This window comes from Buteo buteo, chromosome 12 (assembly GCF_964188355.1).
Source record: "Buteo buteo chromosome 12, bButBut1.hap1.1, whole genome shotgun sequence".
Taxonomy (NCBI): Eukaryota; Metazoa; Chordata; class Aves; order Accipitriformes; family Accipitridae; genus Buteo; species Buteo buteo.
Genome location: NC_134182.1, coordinates 33,993,423 through 34,008,671, shown reverse-complemented (window position 1 = coordinate 34,008,671; position 15,249 = coordinate 33,993,423). Strand labels below are relative to the sequence as shown.

At 40.0% G+C, this 15,249-nt stretch overlaps 1 protein-coding gene across 2 annotated transcripts in view; it reads left to right on the top strand.

The window, feature by feature from the left end:
- Positions 1–15,249, top strand: part of DISC1 (DISC1 scaffold protein) — a 212,524-nt gene that overhangs the window by 67,576 nt on the left and 129,699 nt on the right. For both annotated transcript variants that reach the window (XM_075043282.1, XM_075043284.1), the window contains one exon: positions 1,478–1,713. In XM_075043282.1, the coding sequence (XP_074899383.1) occupies positions 1,478–1,713 (236 nt within the window). The remainder of the gene's footprint in view (positions 1–1,477; positions 1,714–15,249) is intronic.

Here is a 15,249-nt window from a genome sequence, read left to right as displayed (position 1 = left end):
CACTCAAATCCTCTTTTGGATTCAGATTTATTAATTTGTGAATGGGCTCTTTTTACAGCATTAATCAACATGGCATCTGAGTGATCCAAAACCACTTAATTTCATCTCCGCTACATCACTTTGGTGAAGAGTTATTTTTATTGCGATTTTACAGATAGAGAATGCAGTAGTGAATTGCCATAAAAAGCGATATGGTCGTTTCTAACATCAGTTTTGTAATGCCTATTTATTTACCTGGAAAAGGGTTGCTGGTTTGGTGTGGTGGTTTTGTTTTGGCTTTTGTTTGGTTTGCTTGCTTGGGGGGGTGGGGGAAGGGAGTGTTTTGTTTTGTTTTGTTTTCCATTTTTCTTTGTAGCTGAACTGAATATGGTCAGAGGATGGAATTGTGAGCCTTGATTTCTGTTGAGAGTCTATAGATAGCACTTCAGAGACCCCTCTTGTTGTATGGAAAATGGTGAACATTCAGTCTGTGGCTCAGTGTGGAGATAATAGTTTAAATGGCTTGCAAAGCTTCGCAGAGACTGTAAGAAATGTAGGAATAGAATCAAATTCTCCAGTATGGCATTCAACTACTTTGATAGCAAGTAGTTTTCCTTTGATTTGGGGGTGGTGGTGGTGTTTTGTTTTTTTTTTTGGGGGGGGGGGGGGTGTGGTTTGTTTGGTTTTGTTGTTTTTTTGTTTTATTTGTTTTTTTTACTCACTTTTCAATTTCTGGGACAAATGAGTCAAGGGTCATATATTAAATAACTCTTAACTCAGCAACCCAGACTCCTTCATGAAGTGCTCCTTCCTTGGGTGCAAGTATCTGTTGGGTTTTCAAGGAAAAATTAGAACATACTCTTGCAAGAAACATCAGTATCATAATGCACAGGGTTTGAACTTCTGGCAAGATGAGTTCAACTGAGGTTGAAGCTCTGGTCATTTTCAGTTGAGGGAGGGATTTTGTGCTTTTAATTAAAATTAAATATTAATAATCAAAAGGACTGGCCAGACAGCCAGTGATTCACCACTTGCATTCTGTGCTTGATGTTGGATTGGAAGCCTAGAGGAACCATTGCAGGGATATTCTGCAGGCGCACAGATAGATGACTGATGACTTTAGGTGCCAGTCTGTAGCAAGATTCTGTTGTCATGGTTGAACTGAGATTTTTGGTTTTTTTGGGGGAAGTTTTTAACTTAGGAAGTACCCGTGTATTTTGAAGTTAAAAGGTGACTGATGGTTGGTGTTGGAAGAGGAACCTGAAATTTGGTGTTGAAATGGAGGTGGGAAGCTTCAGACTGTGTAAGCACTAGAGTTTCTAAATACAACGGACCTAAGAATTTTTGTGTGTCAACAAAAGAATTGTCTTCTCATTTAATGTGCTAAATTGGACAACCTTAATTCATGCTGCTTCTGAGGCTTGTACTGCATTTTTCTAGGGGTAGAGGGGTTTCTTTAACAGGATTCATAGTAAATTCAGGTTTCTGTTCTATGCAGAAAGAAATTGAAGACCTCCGAGCAAGACTGGCCATATTAGAAGCAAAAGATCAACAGCTAAGAAGAGAAATTGAAGAACAAGATAGGCTTATTCAGTCACAGGACTGTGAACTGACTGCTTTGCTTAGCTGCATTTCTTTGAAAGAGCTAGAGGAAATAAGCAAGGCTGTGGATGACACTTTAGCATCCTCCTACCAAATTCCATTCAGTCTGGATCTTCCAGGGACAATAAAGAGGTATTTAAATTTCAATATGTTGTCAGTGATGTAGAGTCTTGTATCTTCCCCAATGTACTGTTGAATTGGCTGTCAGTTGTTTTCTTCATAATTGTGCCAGCTAATTAGCTGGATTCAGACACTTCAAAATTTTCTAAGAACAGATGTTGAAGGTCTAATATTAATATACTTCCTCAAGAAGGAAGACTTTGTAGTTATTTGAACGCCTTGCACTCAATATTTTTTATGGTAAAGTGCCACCTACAGAAAGCACACGTATTTATCAACTGTTAATACCAATCATCACTTTAAACTGTTTCTTGTTAACTGGTGGAATTTTTTCCCCAGCTTGCTAATGCAGTAATTACAACATATTTCTCACAGCCTGAAAGTGTGTACTAGGCACCATCCAAATAAATATTTGAGATGCTTCTTGCTTCAGTGAACTTCCAGTCATAATAAATTCTGATGTGATGAGTGTGAGGCTCAGATAGTGGACTCAAGGTAGTGGGGGAAGGGATGCAGCATGAAGACTTTTGGGACACCTACAGTTAAATGCACAGTTTATGATTCCTTTAAACGGAAAAGTAGCTACTCTTGGTAACATTTTGGAAATAACCTCATCTTTATTTACAAAAGCAATAGAAGCGCTGAGGGCCTAAACTGTACTGGCAGTCTATGGGACATTGGTGATGGAACTTTTGAAAGTATTGCTGTTGCTGTGTCACCAGGACAAAATAAAATTCCTGTTTATCCTAACTTGCATTTCTTCCAGATAAGCAATAACTATGTTGCTTGCAAATTTTTTTTTCTCCCTTCATGTTTATTGGATTTAGCTTGCTTATATTAACATTCATGAGAAATTGCTGCTCATGTGTGCTAATTTATACAGTTTTTTTTTTAAGTCAGCAGAACATTTTGTAGAGGACGTATTCCTCTCTTTTGAGGTTTGTTTAAAATTTTAAATTAGGTTATGGGAAATAGTATCTTGAATTAAGTTTAGTTTGTTTTAATGGTATCTTATACCTGTGTTTCTGAGACTGAGGAATAAAAGGTCTCAAGCAGTCTGTCTGAGAACCTGTGCTTTGATTTGAGTTTTCTCTTAGTTTTGGATTTGCTTACGAAAGAATATTTAGATTATTTTTTTTTCTCTCACATTGCTGATGTGACATTTGAGTTGCACTTAACTCTTTGGGAAATTATTTAAAGATGAGTTAAAACAGTACTGGTTGAGGAGGAACTTGCTCTGAGTTCTTTGCTCACTAGCACCATGAATAACACAGTCACGTCAGGGAAAACAGGCATTCATTATTTGAAATGGGTTCAGAACTTTAATGAAGACTTAAAATTAATTTCTTTCCTTTCTGTTCATTTTTAAAAGACACCTTGAATGGAACTTTTCTGGTTTATTTATGTTTGTTGATCAACTTTGTGTCACCAGGGCCAATGATCAGGTGCTTCTGCTCTCTTTACCATAGCTGAAGTTCCCCTGTTGCAAATGGGAACAGATAAATGCTGGTTTGGGCTGTGCAAGTAAGCACACTTAGGCAGGCATCTGTGACAGCCATCAGGAATGGTTTAAATCTCCTATATCAGGTTACAGTTGGGTGCTCTTGTCAAACCGCAAAACCTTTACTGCCCAGAACTAATGGCAATGATGTAGATGCCCACCTATGGCATGGTCATGTGGAAGCTTAGGATCCTTGGTTCAGAATGTGGAAGCTCTGCATTTAGGTCCTCTGCAGCCTGACTGGATCTGAACCTACAGCCTCAGAGCAAGCTCTTACCTGCTAAGGATTTCAGTGTCCTGGCAGTGAGTGTGATCCATCACAGTTCTTAAGCTGAGCCTTAATGTAGCCGGGAATGCAAAAGCAGAAATCTGGCAAAAGGCCAGAAGACTAACAGGCAAGAGGAGACCTGACTCTGGATGGGTGAAAGTGGAGAGGATTAATGGTTATAGCATTCAGCTGAGGTGAGACACAAACCTGGTGGTCATAGCTGTTGAGGGAGTTGGCAACTGTCCATCAATGAAGTGCTAGATTTTTTTTTTTTTCCTCCTCTTCTTCCCAACTTAAAAGCAAAATGAGCTGGTAGGAATGCGTCACAACCTGGCTGGTGCAGTCTTTCAAAGAAGCAAGGTACCGCTCACTGTCTATTCAGCAGCTTCTGTCCTCTCTGCAGGAGATGGTGGCGCTCTCTGAATTAAAAATGTCTTGTAGGTGTTTTTTCTACATGATGTGGCTTCTTGGTCTAGTACATCCCATTCAAAATCTGCCCAAGTGTTGTGTATGCTGTCCCTGCTGCTCTATTGAAAAATGCACAAGCTGTCTTGGGAGCACAGACAGAAATCTCCAGTCCAGCTGTGTGACTCAACCACTTGACTTTATCATGTGGCCTCATCACTGCCTTTGGTTCTTGAATCTCTTCCCCCCAAACCACTTGCTACTTTAGGTAGCTGAAAGCATCCCAGAGCTGCACTTGCGTGATGGTCAGCAGGTACATTTACAGCATGGGTTCTCTGCTGCTTCTTGCTTTCAGGGCAGGCTATATATCCAGAAGGGCTGAGGGAAAGAAAATGCTCCTGCAGTGGTTGCAGTTATCTAACAGTGAGAGTTAAGCTCACTGTTTAACTGAACAAAGTGATGGGTGTCTTCCTTTTAAAGCTGTGCCGTCCATCATACCTCAGGTACAGTGATCTTATGTCTGCATCCAGTTGTGTTCTGTTCTGTCTTTCTGTAAGATGAAAAAGCAGCAAGCAAATAGTGAGGTATCTGGTGTGGATATACTTCCTGTGTGCCTATGGGCATCCCCCACATTGTCATACAATTACAGAATAATTTAGGAAGTCATCTTCTCAAATTCCTGCTCAAAGCAGGGCCACAATTTCCAAGTGACATCAGGTCGCTCAGGGCCCCATCTGTCCGAGTTTTGCCTGTCTCCAGGGATGGAGATTTTGCAGCCTTGCTAGGCATCCTACATTTCACCACCCTTGCTGTGAACTCTTTTTTTCATCTCATATTTAGCCGGAACTTCCATCATTGCAACTTGCATTGGCTTATCCTAAATCAGTACTTCTTGTGAAAGGCAATTGTATGTTAGGTAACAGGTTAAAATACTTGATGATGCCAGTTCAGCATATTAGTTTTAAATTCCAAAGTCTTGGGATATGTAATGTGAAAGAGATTTTTCTGGACATGTACATTTTATTTTATGAATCATTGCAGAGAAAAAAGTCTTCTAAAGTTAGGGCTATCTGTGTGAGAAATAAAGCTATTACTCATGCACATATACTAAAGATCAGTGTGTATGTAGAAAGTTGTTCAGTATCAATGGGCTGTAAATTACAAGCTCCTGGCTATTGACTTGGAAGATACTATGTATTTTTTCTAACTGCATTGTGCTAGTCAGTAAAGTACTGCTATAATGTGCTTTTGCATAACTATTTGTTGGGTACATGAATTGCATTCAGCACTGGAATAACACAGGGCTGATGTGAAGCATCTCTTAAGACAATCTGTGCTATAATGAATCATATTGAGTGGCTTGCAGCTCACTATAGAATACAAATTATTTTGCTTTTCTGGGTCTAAATGCTATTAAATAGCAACTTATTAAAGCAAACTTCAGGGAACATGAGAGAACGTCCTAAATGAAGAAAAATTGCCCAGATAGAAGTGTGCAGAAGCAAGAGAGCAAGTCAATGTAACATTGGGCTGAGCATTGTTTCTAAGCTTATTTTTCTTGTCAAACATTGTTATTTTCAGGAAGATTAATAATCCTTTGTTTTGTCTTGTTTATCTTTGGTATGTGGTGGACTTTTTGAAAACAAAAAGCTTTTGTTAGTAACTATAACATGCTTTGAGTTTGAAGAATTGAGAAATGTTAGACGCGTTACCCTGGGCCCTTTCTTGCAGGCTGTTGGAAGCAGAGGTTAAAACCTGGCCAGTTAATGTGCAAACAAATACATTAGCTTGTGTTTTGACAGAGATTCTCATCGAGGTTGAGACCACAGAATGTGGCCGTTTTGCTCAAACAGGCCTAATTGCTCTTGGTAAACTAACGGGTGTAATCATTATTACAAAACGAGGAAATCGCAGTGCAAAAGCTCAGTTTGCTTGTGTGGGGTTGTGAGGAGATGTGTTTAAAAGGTGGGAGCGGCTGGTGTTGTGTGCACCAGGACATGTCTGTGTTTTAACTAAAGACAACGTGTTAAATTTGGAGTTAAATAGGTTTGAGTGTTTCAATGTGAAGTACTTTCTCCTGAAGACTGCAAAAGGTGACAAAATATATAATTTCTATATCCTCTACTGAAGAGGACACTCTTCAGAAATACATCTTTTTAACGAGTGTAACTTGAATCTTCTAATTATAAAAGAAGACCATGTTAATTATTTGACTTACTCTCTTTAGTACCTGTTGTTTCCTTTTTTGTTTCTTTTCATTTCACAATGAAAACTGGAGAAGTCTGTTACACTTCTGTTCATATGTCGTTTCATTTAGCATTTTCTCTTTTGGTTTTATCCATATCTACAGATGCATGTGACTGTACAGCATGTCATCATTAAAATAAATTGCACAGTTCCATCTGGACTATTGTCTGGGCACTGAATGCTGGTTGAAGGAAAGAAAGTCAATTAAATATCTTTCAAAATATTTGAATATTTCACCTCTTCTTCCACCCTTCCCATGGAACAATTTTTAATTAGTAGGAATTTGTTCCACAGTGGGTGTGTGGGATCTTCTGAAGATAGGGAAATTCTCTATTCTGTATATTAGTTATTATAGTACTGTCATGGCCAGTGGTGCAAGGAACTGAGCTTGAAGTTTTATGCAATCAGTTCACTCTGCTTTAGTGATGCCTGGAGCTCATCTGACAAAGATTAATTCAAAGTGAAATACAAATGCTCAGGGGGTTGAAAACCTTATTAGTTGGAATATACTCAAAGCATTCGGCAACTTCAGTTGAGGCCAAAGCCTGATAAAGGCAAAAAAGGTGGGTATTTTTAGAGAAGTTGGTTTACTTAGGAAAAGTTGGAAAAAAAAGACTTATACATAGTGTCACATATTAACTTGGGAAAAGTGGCATTTTGGATGGGCTGTCATGTTCTGTCATCAGGAGAGGCTGCTTTGTACATGTTTTGTTGTTCTTCAAAGTATGTGTCCACATGAAATTTCTAGTCAAATCAGCGCTTAGCAAGCTACATGAAATTACTGAGGAAGTCTGAATGCAGCCACGTTTATTCACATCAGCCTTTCAACAAAAATCTTAGCCTGAAAGAACTGCATTTAGAAGAAGCAAAACAAATTGCACCCTATCCTTTCAAAAAGATATCATCTGTTGTTCGCTAGATAACTTGCAGTCTATCCAGGAAAGTCCTTTTTAAATATGTGGTTTGAGGTTTTCTTTGGCTATTTCTGTGAAAATGCATACATATCAAAAATATCCTCTGGGAATAGAAGGGTAGCACAAACACAAAGAGCAGAGGGATGAAATGGCTTTATAGCATCAAAAAGTTTCTACTACAGTGCACACACAGGCTGCTAATAGTCCTGACTGCTGGGGCTGTGTGTGGGACAGCAGAGAACTGAATTGTACTTTTAATGCCAGATACTCTCGGAGTCTTTACTTCTGGGTTTACTTCTTGGGTTGTTTGGAGCTTTTTCTGTTGTCTGCACTTCTTCCTGATTTCACAACTTTAGTAGTGCTTAGTTACAAGTAGAAAGTGATGTTGGTAGGTAGGTGTTGTGGTTTAACCCCAGCCAGCAACTAAGCACCACACAGCCACTCACTCACTTCCCCCCACCCAGTGGGAAGGGGGAGAAAATCAGGGGGGAAGTAAAAGTCATGGGTTGAGATAAAGACAGTTTAATAGGACAGAAAGGAAGAAAATAATTATTATGATAATAATAATAAAAAGGCAATAATAATAATAAAATTAATTGGAACACACAAAACAAACAGTGCACAATGCAATTACTCACCATTTGCCAACCGAAGCCCAGTTAGTTCCTGAGCAGTGATTTTCCACACCCCAGGCCAACCTGCCCAGTTTATATACTGGGCATGACATCCCATGGTATGGAATACCCCTTTGGTGAGTTTGGGTCAGCTGTCCTGGCTGTGTCCCCTCCCAACTCCTTGTGCCCCTCCAGCCTTCTTGCTTGAAAAATCCTTGACTTAGTCTAAACGCTCCTGAGCAACAACTGAAAACATCAGTGTGTTATCAACATTCTTCTCATACTGAATCCAAAACATAACGCTATACCAGCTACTAGAAAGAAAACTAGCTCTATCCCAGCTGAAACCGAGACAGTAGGTTAGAGGCAAAGTACTGTAAACTTTTTTTTGTTTTAAAGATCTTCCTGAATATTTTCAGGAGAGACTCCTATGCTGTGTTATGAGTTGGACCATGAAGACCCCAACTGTTTAGTAGACCTCTAAGTACATTGCATCATTATGTAACCACTTCTGGCCTCATTTGGTGCTGGGGCAGTTTAGCTATTCCCAGGACCAGCTAATACATGGAGCTATTTTCAGCAAGTCACTGTTGCTTTCACCTTCTCATGCAACTTAATTTACTTCTGAGTCTTTCACTTGCGTGATTTTTCAGGTGGTGCATCATAATGTCTCTGCCCTGGGAGGACGTCGGCAACCCCGTGGTGCTCCCTTGGCAGAAAGGCTTTCTGCCCTTCTGACCAGACTTTCCCCCTCCTGCCATCAGTTGTCATTACCCAATAGCTGCTTGCCTTCCTAGATACAGTTACATTTCACTGATGGGGGTGTAAGCATGTGTGTTTGTGTGTGTGTGTCTGATCTGTGTAAGATTCTTGCTTCTGTGCTGTGTGAGAGGGTAAAGCTTCTGGGCTCCTTCCTCTGCACTGTTCCCTGCTTTGTATAGCAATCTTTCTTCTTTTTCCCCTTCTTAAAAATCTCTCTCTCTCTCTCTCTCTCTCACACCCACACCACACTATGTGTCCACATGGTATTGCTGTAAAATATCAAAAGTCTGGGGAAAGCATGATATTAAAAAGGAACGCAAGTAAGTAAAATAGATAAGTGAAAGAGAGCTTTTCCCCCTTTGTTTCCCTCTTATAAATATGCATGATGAAATGAGTGCCTTGAGCTGTCAGATGCATAGAGAAAACCAGGTAACTTGTGTAGTGGCCACCACAGCTAGGGCTTCATCACCAAGTAATAGGAGTAAAAAAAGGAGAGCCCTCATTCACCTCACTAGTTCAGTTATTCTGGCTTTGCAGGTGTGCAGCAATTGAAAAATAGTGTTTGCATATGAAATACACCAGGTGAAGAAGTGCTGCACAGCCCCAGAAACCGCTCTCCCTGTTGTTCAGTTCTGTCCCAGTCATAAGCTCTGGGCATGGGAGCCTTCAAGCCTTCTGACAGCTTCAGTTATCCCCCAGGCCTGTTCGTGTTGACTTAATTTCAGTCAGTGATAAATCATCTTCCATGACACGAGGACGATGCACAGGTCACTTAGAGTATTTGCCTTATTGCCTTCACTTAGGGTGCTTTCATGCTGCTATGACTTTATTTTTTTTTTAAAGCTTAACACAGAATTTTAAAACTGTTCTCTGTGGTAGGAAACATGTCTCTGTCTATGCTACATGAGGTGAGCCAAAATACAATTATGGGGTTCTTAAAATATAGCCAATGCCACTGCTGCTACTATAGCTAGGTATAATGAAGGTGGTATGGTGCCCTGTTTTTTAAATTGTGGTTCTTTTGTTTAATGATCCATTGATCCATTTTATTCTGTGTGCTACAGCTTCACAAAACCTGCAGCAGCAGGCTTGTGGCAGAGGAGCAGAGCCAGAGAGGATGTTCTCCAGCACCTGGGGAGGACTCTGCCCTGGAAATTCCCCAGACCTCCTGCCCTCGGAGCGACTGGACACAAAACCAACTTCCTCTGCCACAAGGGGCTTTTTGAGGGGAAACTCCAAATTTCGTGTCAAGTGTCAAAACCCAACCCGAGCTTTGATAATAGGATCGTCTCATTTTCAGCTAGTCTCATGGCTGGGTTTGTGTTTTGAGGTGGCCATCATCTTGGCTTTCTCAGAGAAGTTGGATTCAGGCTTTTGTGAGAGGCCAAGAAAAGTCATAGGTGAAGGAAGGTCTGTCTCTTCCTTTGTGGTCTGACCCATTAGGAGGCTCAGCTTTCCTTTTGTAGATAGATAGGTGTTTTCCTCTCCATTTTGTCTACCTAGGATTAATTTCATTCCTTTGTTCTCTGCCTAGGATTGAAGGGTAGACTCCTTGGGCAAGTGGCTTTGTTTCTTTTTTTTTTTTTCTCACTTGTGGGAGCAACTCTAGAAGAAACTGTGTACTGAAAGCCTGGCATGCCATACAATGTCAGTGCTTCTGCACATGAAGTGAATTTGCTTCCTGCAAAGGTGCAAACAAAAGTCATCGGACAAGAGCTGCCAGAGTTTGAAATTGTGGCAGAGGACTTCTTCATTGAGTTGCCTGTGTCCAAGCAGAGTCCTTTGTTCTGTGGCTCAGCAGTTCATAGTGACTCTGATCCCATGGGAGCCAGTGGGGACCCCAGTTGTAGGGAGGAAAAAGGGCTTCTGCAAAGTCTGCTCCCACACCATAGGCACTGGCCTTCCTTGGGAAGAACAGGAGGAGTTGGAAACATGGCAGGGAAAGGAAAGAACAAGTCTTCCAACTTGGAGGATGGAGTCACTGCTAGCAACCTGAAGTATTTTGGAGCAATCTTGGAGGCAGTTTTTTGTCCTTCCAAGCAGCATTGTAGAAGGAAAAAGTCCCAGCAGAAAGATGAGTACCACCCGCTTGAGTACCCTCACATGTGCAGTGTAATGAGGAATCTGGTTTTCCTTGCTGAGCATCTGGTTCCCCCTGCTTGTTTGAACTGCATTCAGTGGGAAGTAGCAGCCCATAAATTCCAGGCCACATATGTGCCGATCCCTCTGGGTATGCATATGATGAGATTTATTTCTCTTTAGGGAAAAAATGACCAGCTGTCCCAATCAATGTATGATACTGAATTCGTTTGTATATAATAAAGAGAAACAGCTAACAATATCCAGGGACAGACCTTTTCCGTCAGTGAAGTACAATGGATGTTATTCTTAAGAGAATAATTGCAGCTGCTGTAGGCAACCTCTGGTTTTTGTGCACTCCAGACAGAGGCAGCAGAAGAATGGGGATCTCTTGACACATTGGAAAATCTGGGGAAAGTGTTTGGATGAGATAAACTGCTACTGCAGATAGCTGTTTGTGCCTTTGTTTTCAGTCTGATGCTCCTGTTTCAGGTAGCAGCTGGAGCTGCAACTGCTCTGCGGCAGCAGCTGAGTGAAGAGTGGTGGGAAATACAGCACCACGTGAATGGCTGGTTGAAACAGACGGCTGGTTTGGCTGTCTGAATGGTGTGTTACAGGACCCGAAGATTTCTCAATACATGGCAATGCAAATTCAGCTTGGAATCATCATTAAAGATGCCAGCGGCATCTTCAAGTGACTGTGAGGTGGTTGTTTCTGTTGGAGTGATTTTATCTAAAAAAACCCAGCTACCATACTACACAGACTGAGGTGCTGACTCTGTCCTCCTATTGCAGGCATTAAAAAAAAAAATAAAATCTTTTATTAATAATTCTTACAAAAAATTGTGAAGTGTCATCTAATGCCCTGATTTTTCTGCAAGCCTCCCATAATTGGGGCTAGTGTCTGGCAGCACTGTAGCAAAGAAGGGTCATCTCAGTTTAGAGTTCCTGTGAGCTATGTAAGAGCTTCTGGGCAGGATGATGTGTTGTTATAGTCCACTTTGTATAGGCGTGACTTTTCGAGACCTGACAAAGAAAAGTGCAGTCACCCAGCAACCCATGAGTCAATGGGAAACTTTACTGGTAAGCTGAGATACTGGGAAATTATACCTCTAGTTCTGTCTCTTGATAAATTCTGAGTGGAGGAGCACATGTATTGAAGCAATCCTTGACGTAAAGCAACAATGAAGAAATACTGCTCTGCAAATGATAGCTAGAAGAAGAGCAAATTGCTGGAGCGAAATCAGCTCTCTCATAGTTCAGAGCTAGGTGCATAATTTTGGGTTCTCGTTCATGTTCCTTGGAGAACTCTGTAGACTGAAATGTGCAGAAGGTCCAATGCTCTTGTGCCTTAAAGTACATCTCTTGATAATTTTTGTCTTAGATCAGATTAATTTTTGAGGTTGGAAGCTTTCCAAGGTGACACTGCATTTTACTTCTAATTCAGGTGACTAGTCCTTGCAAGTGACACAAATTTAATTTTCAGTATGAATTAAACACAACTTTTTTCTCCTTCTATTTACTGTCAAAGTCCATGCCTCAAGAGCACTGATAGGTTTAGATAGAGAAATTGGATTTTCACCACATCAGTTCAGCAGAAATTTTGTCATTTTTATCATTGTTTAACCAGCTCTGTTGTCTTTTATTTTTCTGTGGGCTGCATTATCTAAGGAAAAATCAGAGTTTGTTTGGAAAACCCTGACTTATGTTTAAAGGATGATTTTGCTTCCCAACACGGAGTTATGCTACTGTGGAAAATCCCATTGTTTAAAATCCTATGGATCATTGCACGAAGATGAAAAGGAACTTACGTGCTTGACTGAAAAATTGCTTTCTTGGTGTGGTAATACCCAGATATGTAGCCCAGCCAGCCTTGTGAACAGATCACACAGAATGAAAATCTTGTTTTCCAGTGTCTTCCTTGATTAGGTAGAATCAGACTTTATGGTGGAGAGTTCAAAAAGAAAACAAAGTGCTGTTTCACCTTAGTGCATTTAATGCAATCTAGCTCTGAGTGTTCTTAATTGAGCAGAAGTGTAGGACAAGCAATGCACTTGTAGGTCTTGTCCTGGTAAAAAACTGCACGTGGTATCTGTAATAATGAATCTGTTGATTTTACTCAAGAAAACTTTGGGTATAGGTATGTTTTCATATTTTTTCTTTTAGACCTAGTCGTACATATATAGCTTAAAGTTGCCTCTTGTTAAGTACAGTTTTGTTCAAAAGTTTTTTTTTTCTGATTTGTCTTCAAAGATTTCTGGGATATGCACATCAAGGGAACTGTAAAGGTACAAGAAAGTTATTGATTGTTTGATTTGATTTTGTATTGTGGATTTCTTTCTTAAAGGCCCAGTCAAGTCCCTAGACTTAAGATTTTTGGTGGATTTTTGTTGGTTTTTTTGCCTTGATGTAGACTGTAGCAGATGTTTCCACTGAATGTTCCCCGAGTAGCACTTGTGATTTCTTTTGCAAAGGACTGGACAAAGGCTTTTTTTGGAAGGTCAGCTTCTGTTTGCTGTTAAAAGCAAGATTACAAGTGTAGGGCTTGGTTTATATATTTTCATCTTCTAAGAGAGTACAGCTTCTTGGGACTTCAGAATCAGAGAAGGAATTGTGTTAGAAGACTTAAAGTTGGAAAAGTCTCTGCAGGCTGTGACCGTTAGAATGAGGTTATCCTTTGCAGGCACTCTCATTACTCTGGGCCAAATTCAGACATAGTGTGAACTGTTTAGATTTGCTGATAGTCAAGAAAATACTCTTTAATAATCATTTTATCTAGGAGGGAATACATATTCATGTGAATTGAGGGTTCAGCCCATCGTGCTTTCTCATATGCATACAATCTGAGTGTAGGCTTCTAGGCCATTGCTCTTGAATTAGAAATTCAAATACGGGTAATTTTAAATTGTTCTGACTTGTGCTTAGTTTTAAAGAAATGAAAGTGCTTTTTGCTTAAGTGCTGTATTGTGGTGTGGCGATAGGGAGTGAAATAACAGGATCTAGACCGTCTTTTCGGTAACAGTAATGTAAGGAAGAATATTTGCTGTTAAAGGGCATCCTTTTGTCTTTCAGTCTCTTCAGGCAGAGATCAGAGATGGCTCCTTAGTTTCTGTATGAAAATAAGAATTTCCAGTACAGGATTTATTTATTTATTTTAAACTGGTACCATGTGTGCAGTATGTTCTATTGTGCAGCTACAGAAACTGCATTCTGACTACATTTTTTTTGTCACTGTATATATATATATATATAGTCATTAATACAGGAACTGTTTCTGTTTAAGCGGTATGTATATTTATATATCTTGAATGTAGAGAACAGCATGACTTGCCTTTTGCCCATTCTCATTCTTTGAATTTTTTCTTAGGAAGCAAAACAAATACACAATAACCCGGTATGCGAAGGGAAGTATACTAGCAAAGTGGAAGGAAAGACATTCAGAAACATGCCTTCCTTTAGTAGAAAGCCTTTCTTCCCAGTATTGTGCTAGTCAGCCTTCCTCTGAACAAAGCCACTTCCATAGTATCTATAATTCCTGCATTTAAATTGTAACTTCTCAGAATATTCTATAAAAGGCTTTTTAAACATTATCTGTTTATATCATGACATTTAATGTCCTCTGTGGTCATGTGGGAAGCCTGGGATAGAGCGAGGAACATGTGAACCAGACCACTCGATTCCCAGTCTTCCTTCTGTCCCCTATTGCATTAAATTGGCTTTCTTTATTTTGCCAGCACACCATTCCTGATTACGAACATCGTCGTCTCAGCAGGTTCCAACTGTGTTATTACAATTCAACATACTCAGTACCTGTTTTTCTTTAAGGTCACTAAAATGAGATATTTAAAAGGCACTGGATTGCTTGAAGTATTTGGTTCTTAAAATTTTTCCCTCAGTCTGTTATTACATGCCAAGTGAGCCTCAGCTACTGAATATGCGGCATTCCCACATCCTCCTGCAGTTCTCTAGCTGAAGTCCATGTTTTGCCAAAGTACTACTTCATTCATCCTCCAGAGAGGGTAAATCCTCAGCTCCTGCTTTCCTGTTGTAGTCTAGTGTGTATACAATGAGGCCCTAGGATGTAGCAAGTCTACATTCCTTTTCTTCTCTCCTTGTTATGGATCCTAATGTGTGTAAATCCATTGCAAGCTATTTAAATGATAGGCCTATGTGGCCATCTGTGTGAATGAAGAAATTACACATGATGTATAGATTGCTGTCAGTTCTTCAAGTGTTAAAAACCTTTCTTTTCCTGCATTCAGTTAAATTTGAGTTAATTGAATTCCTGTCTTATTCTAGTTCTTCCATCAGCTGGGTCAAGAACTTTGCTTTTTCTGTGATGGAGTTAGCTTATACTGAATTTGAGAAGTAACTTCTAAATGGTCCCTATAATAGATTGCAGAGACTGTGAGGACAAGCAGTCAAATTCTTGATTAGCTGTTCTGCCAGAGAAGAATAGCAATGAGTCAAAACTATGGACGTCTTCCCAGGTAAGAATTCAGTGTTATTCCAAGCAGGTGTTTTAAAAGTCATTTTTCCTGGTAGTAATAAGTAAAGCAACTTTTAAGCAGACAGAATACCCCTCTTAAAATGAAATATGATGCTCCAGGGATGGTGGTAAAAGAAAATACTCTTTCTGGTTCAAGTCACATGTAACAGATCATGGCTGTTAAAGCCCTTTGTTGGTAGAATGAATTGGTATTGACTGCCTGGTTTCTCTTGCGGGTCATTAGCTTGTCAGTTAATTGGAAAGCTTGT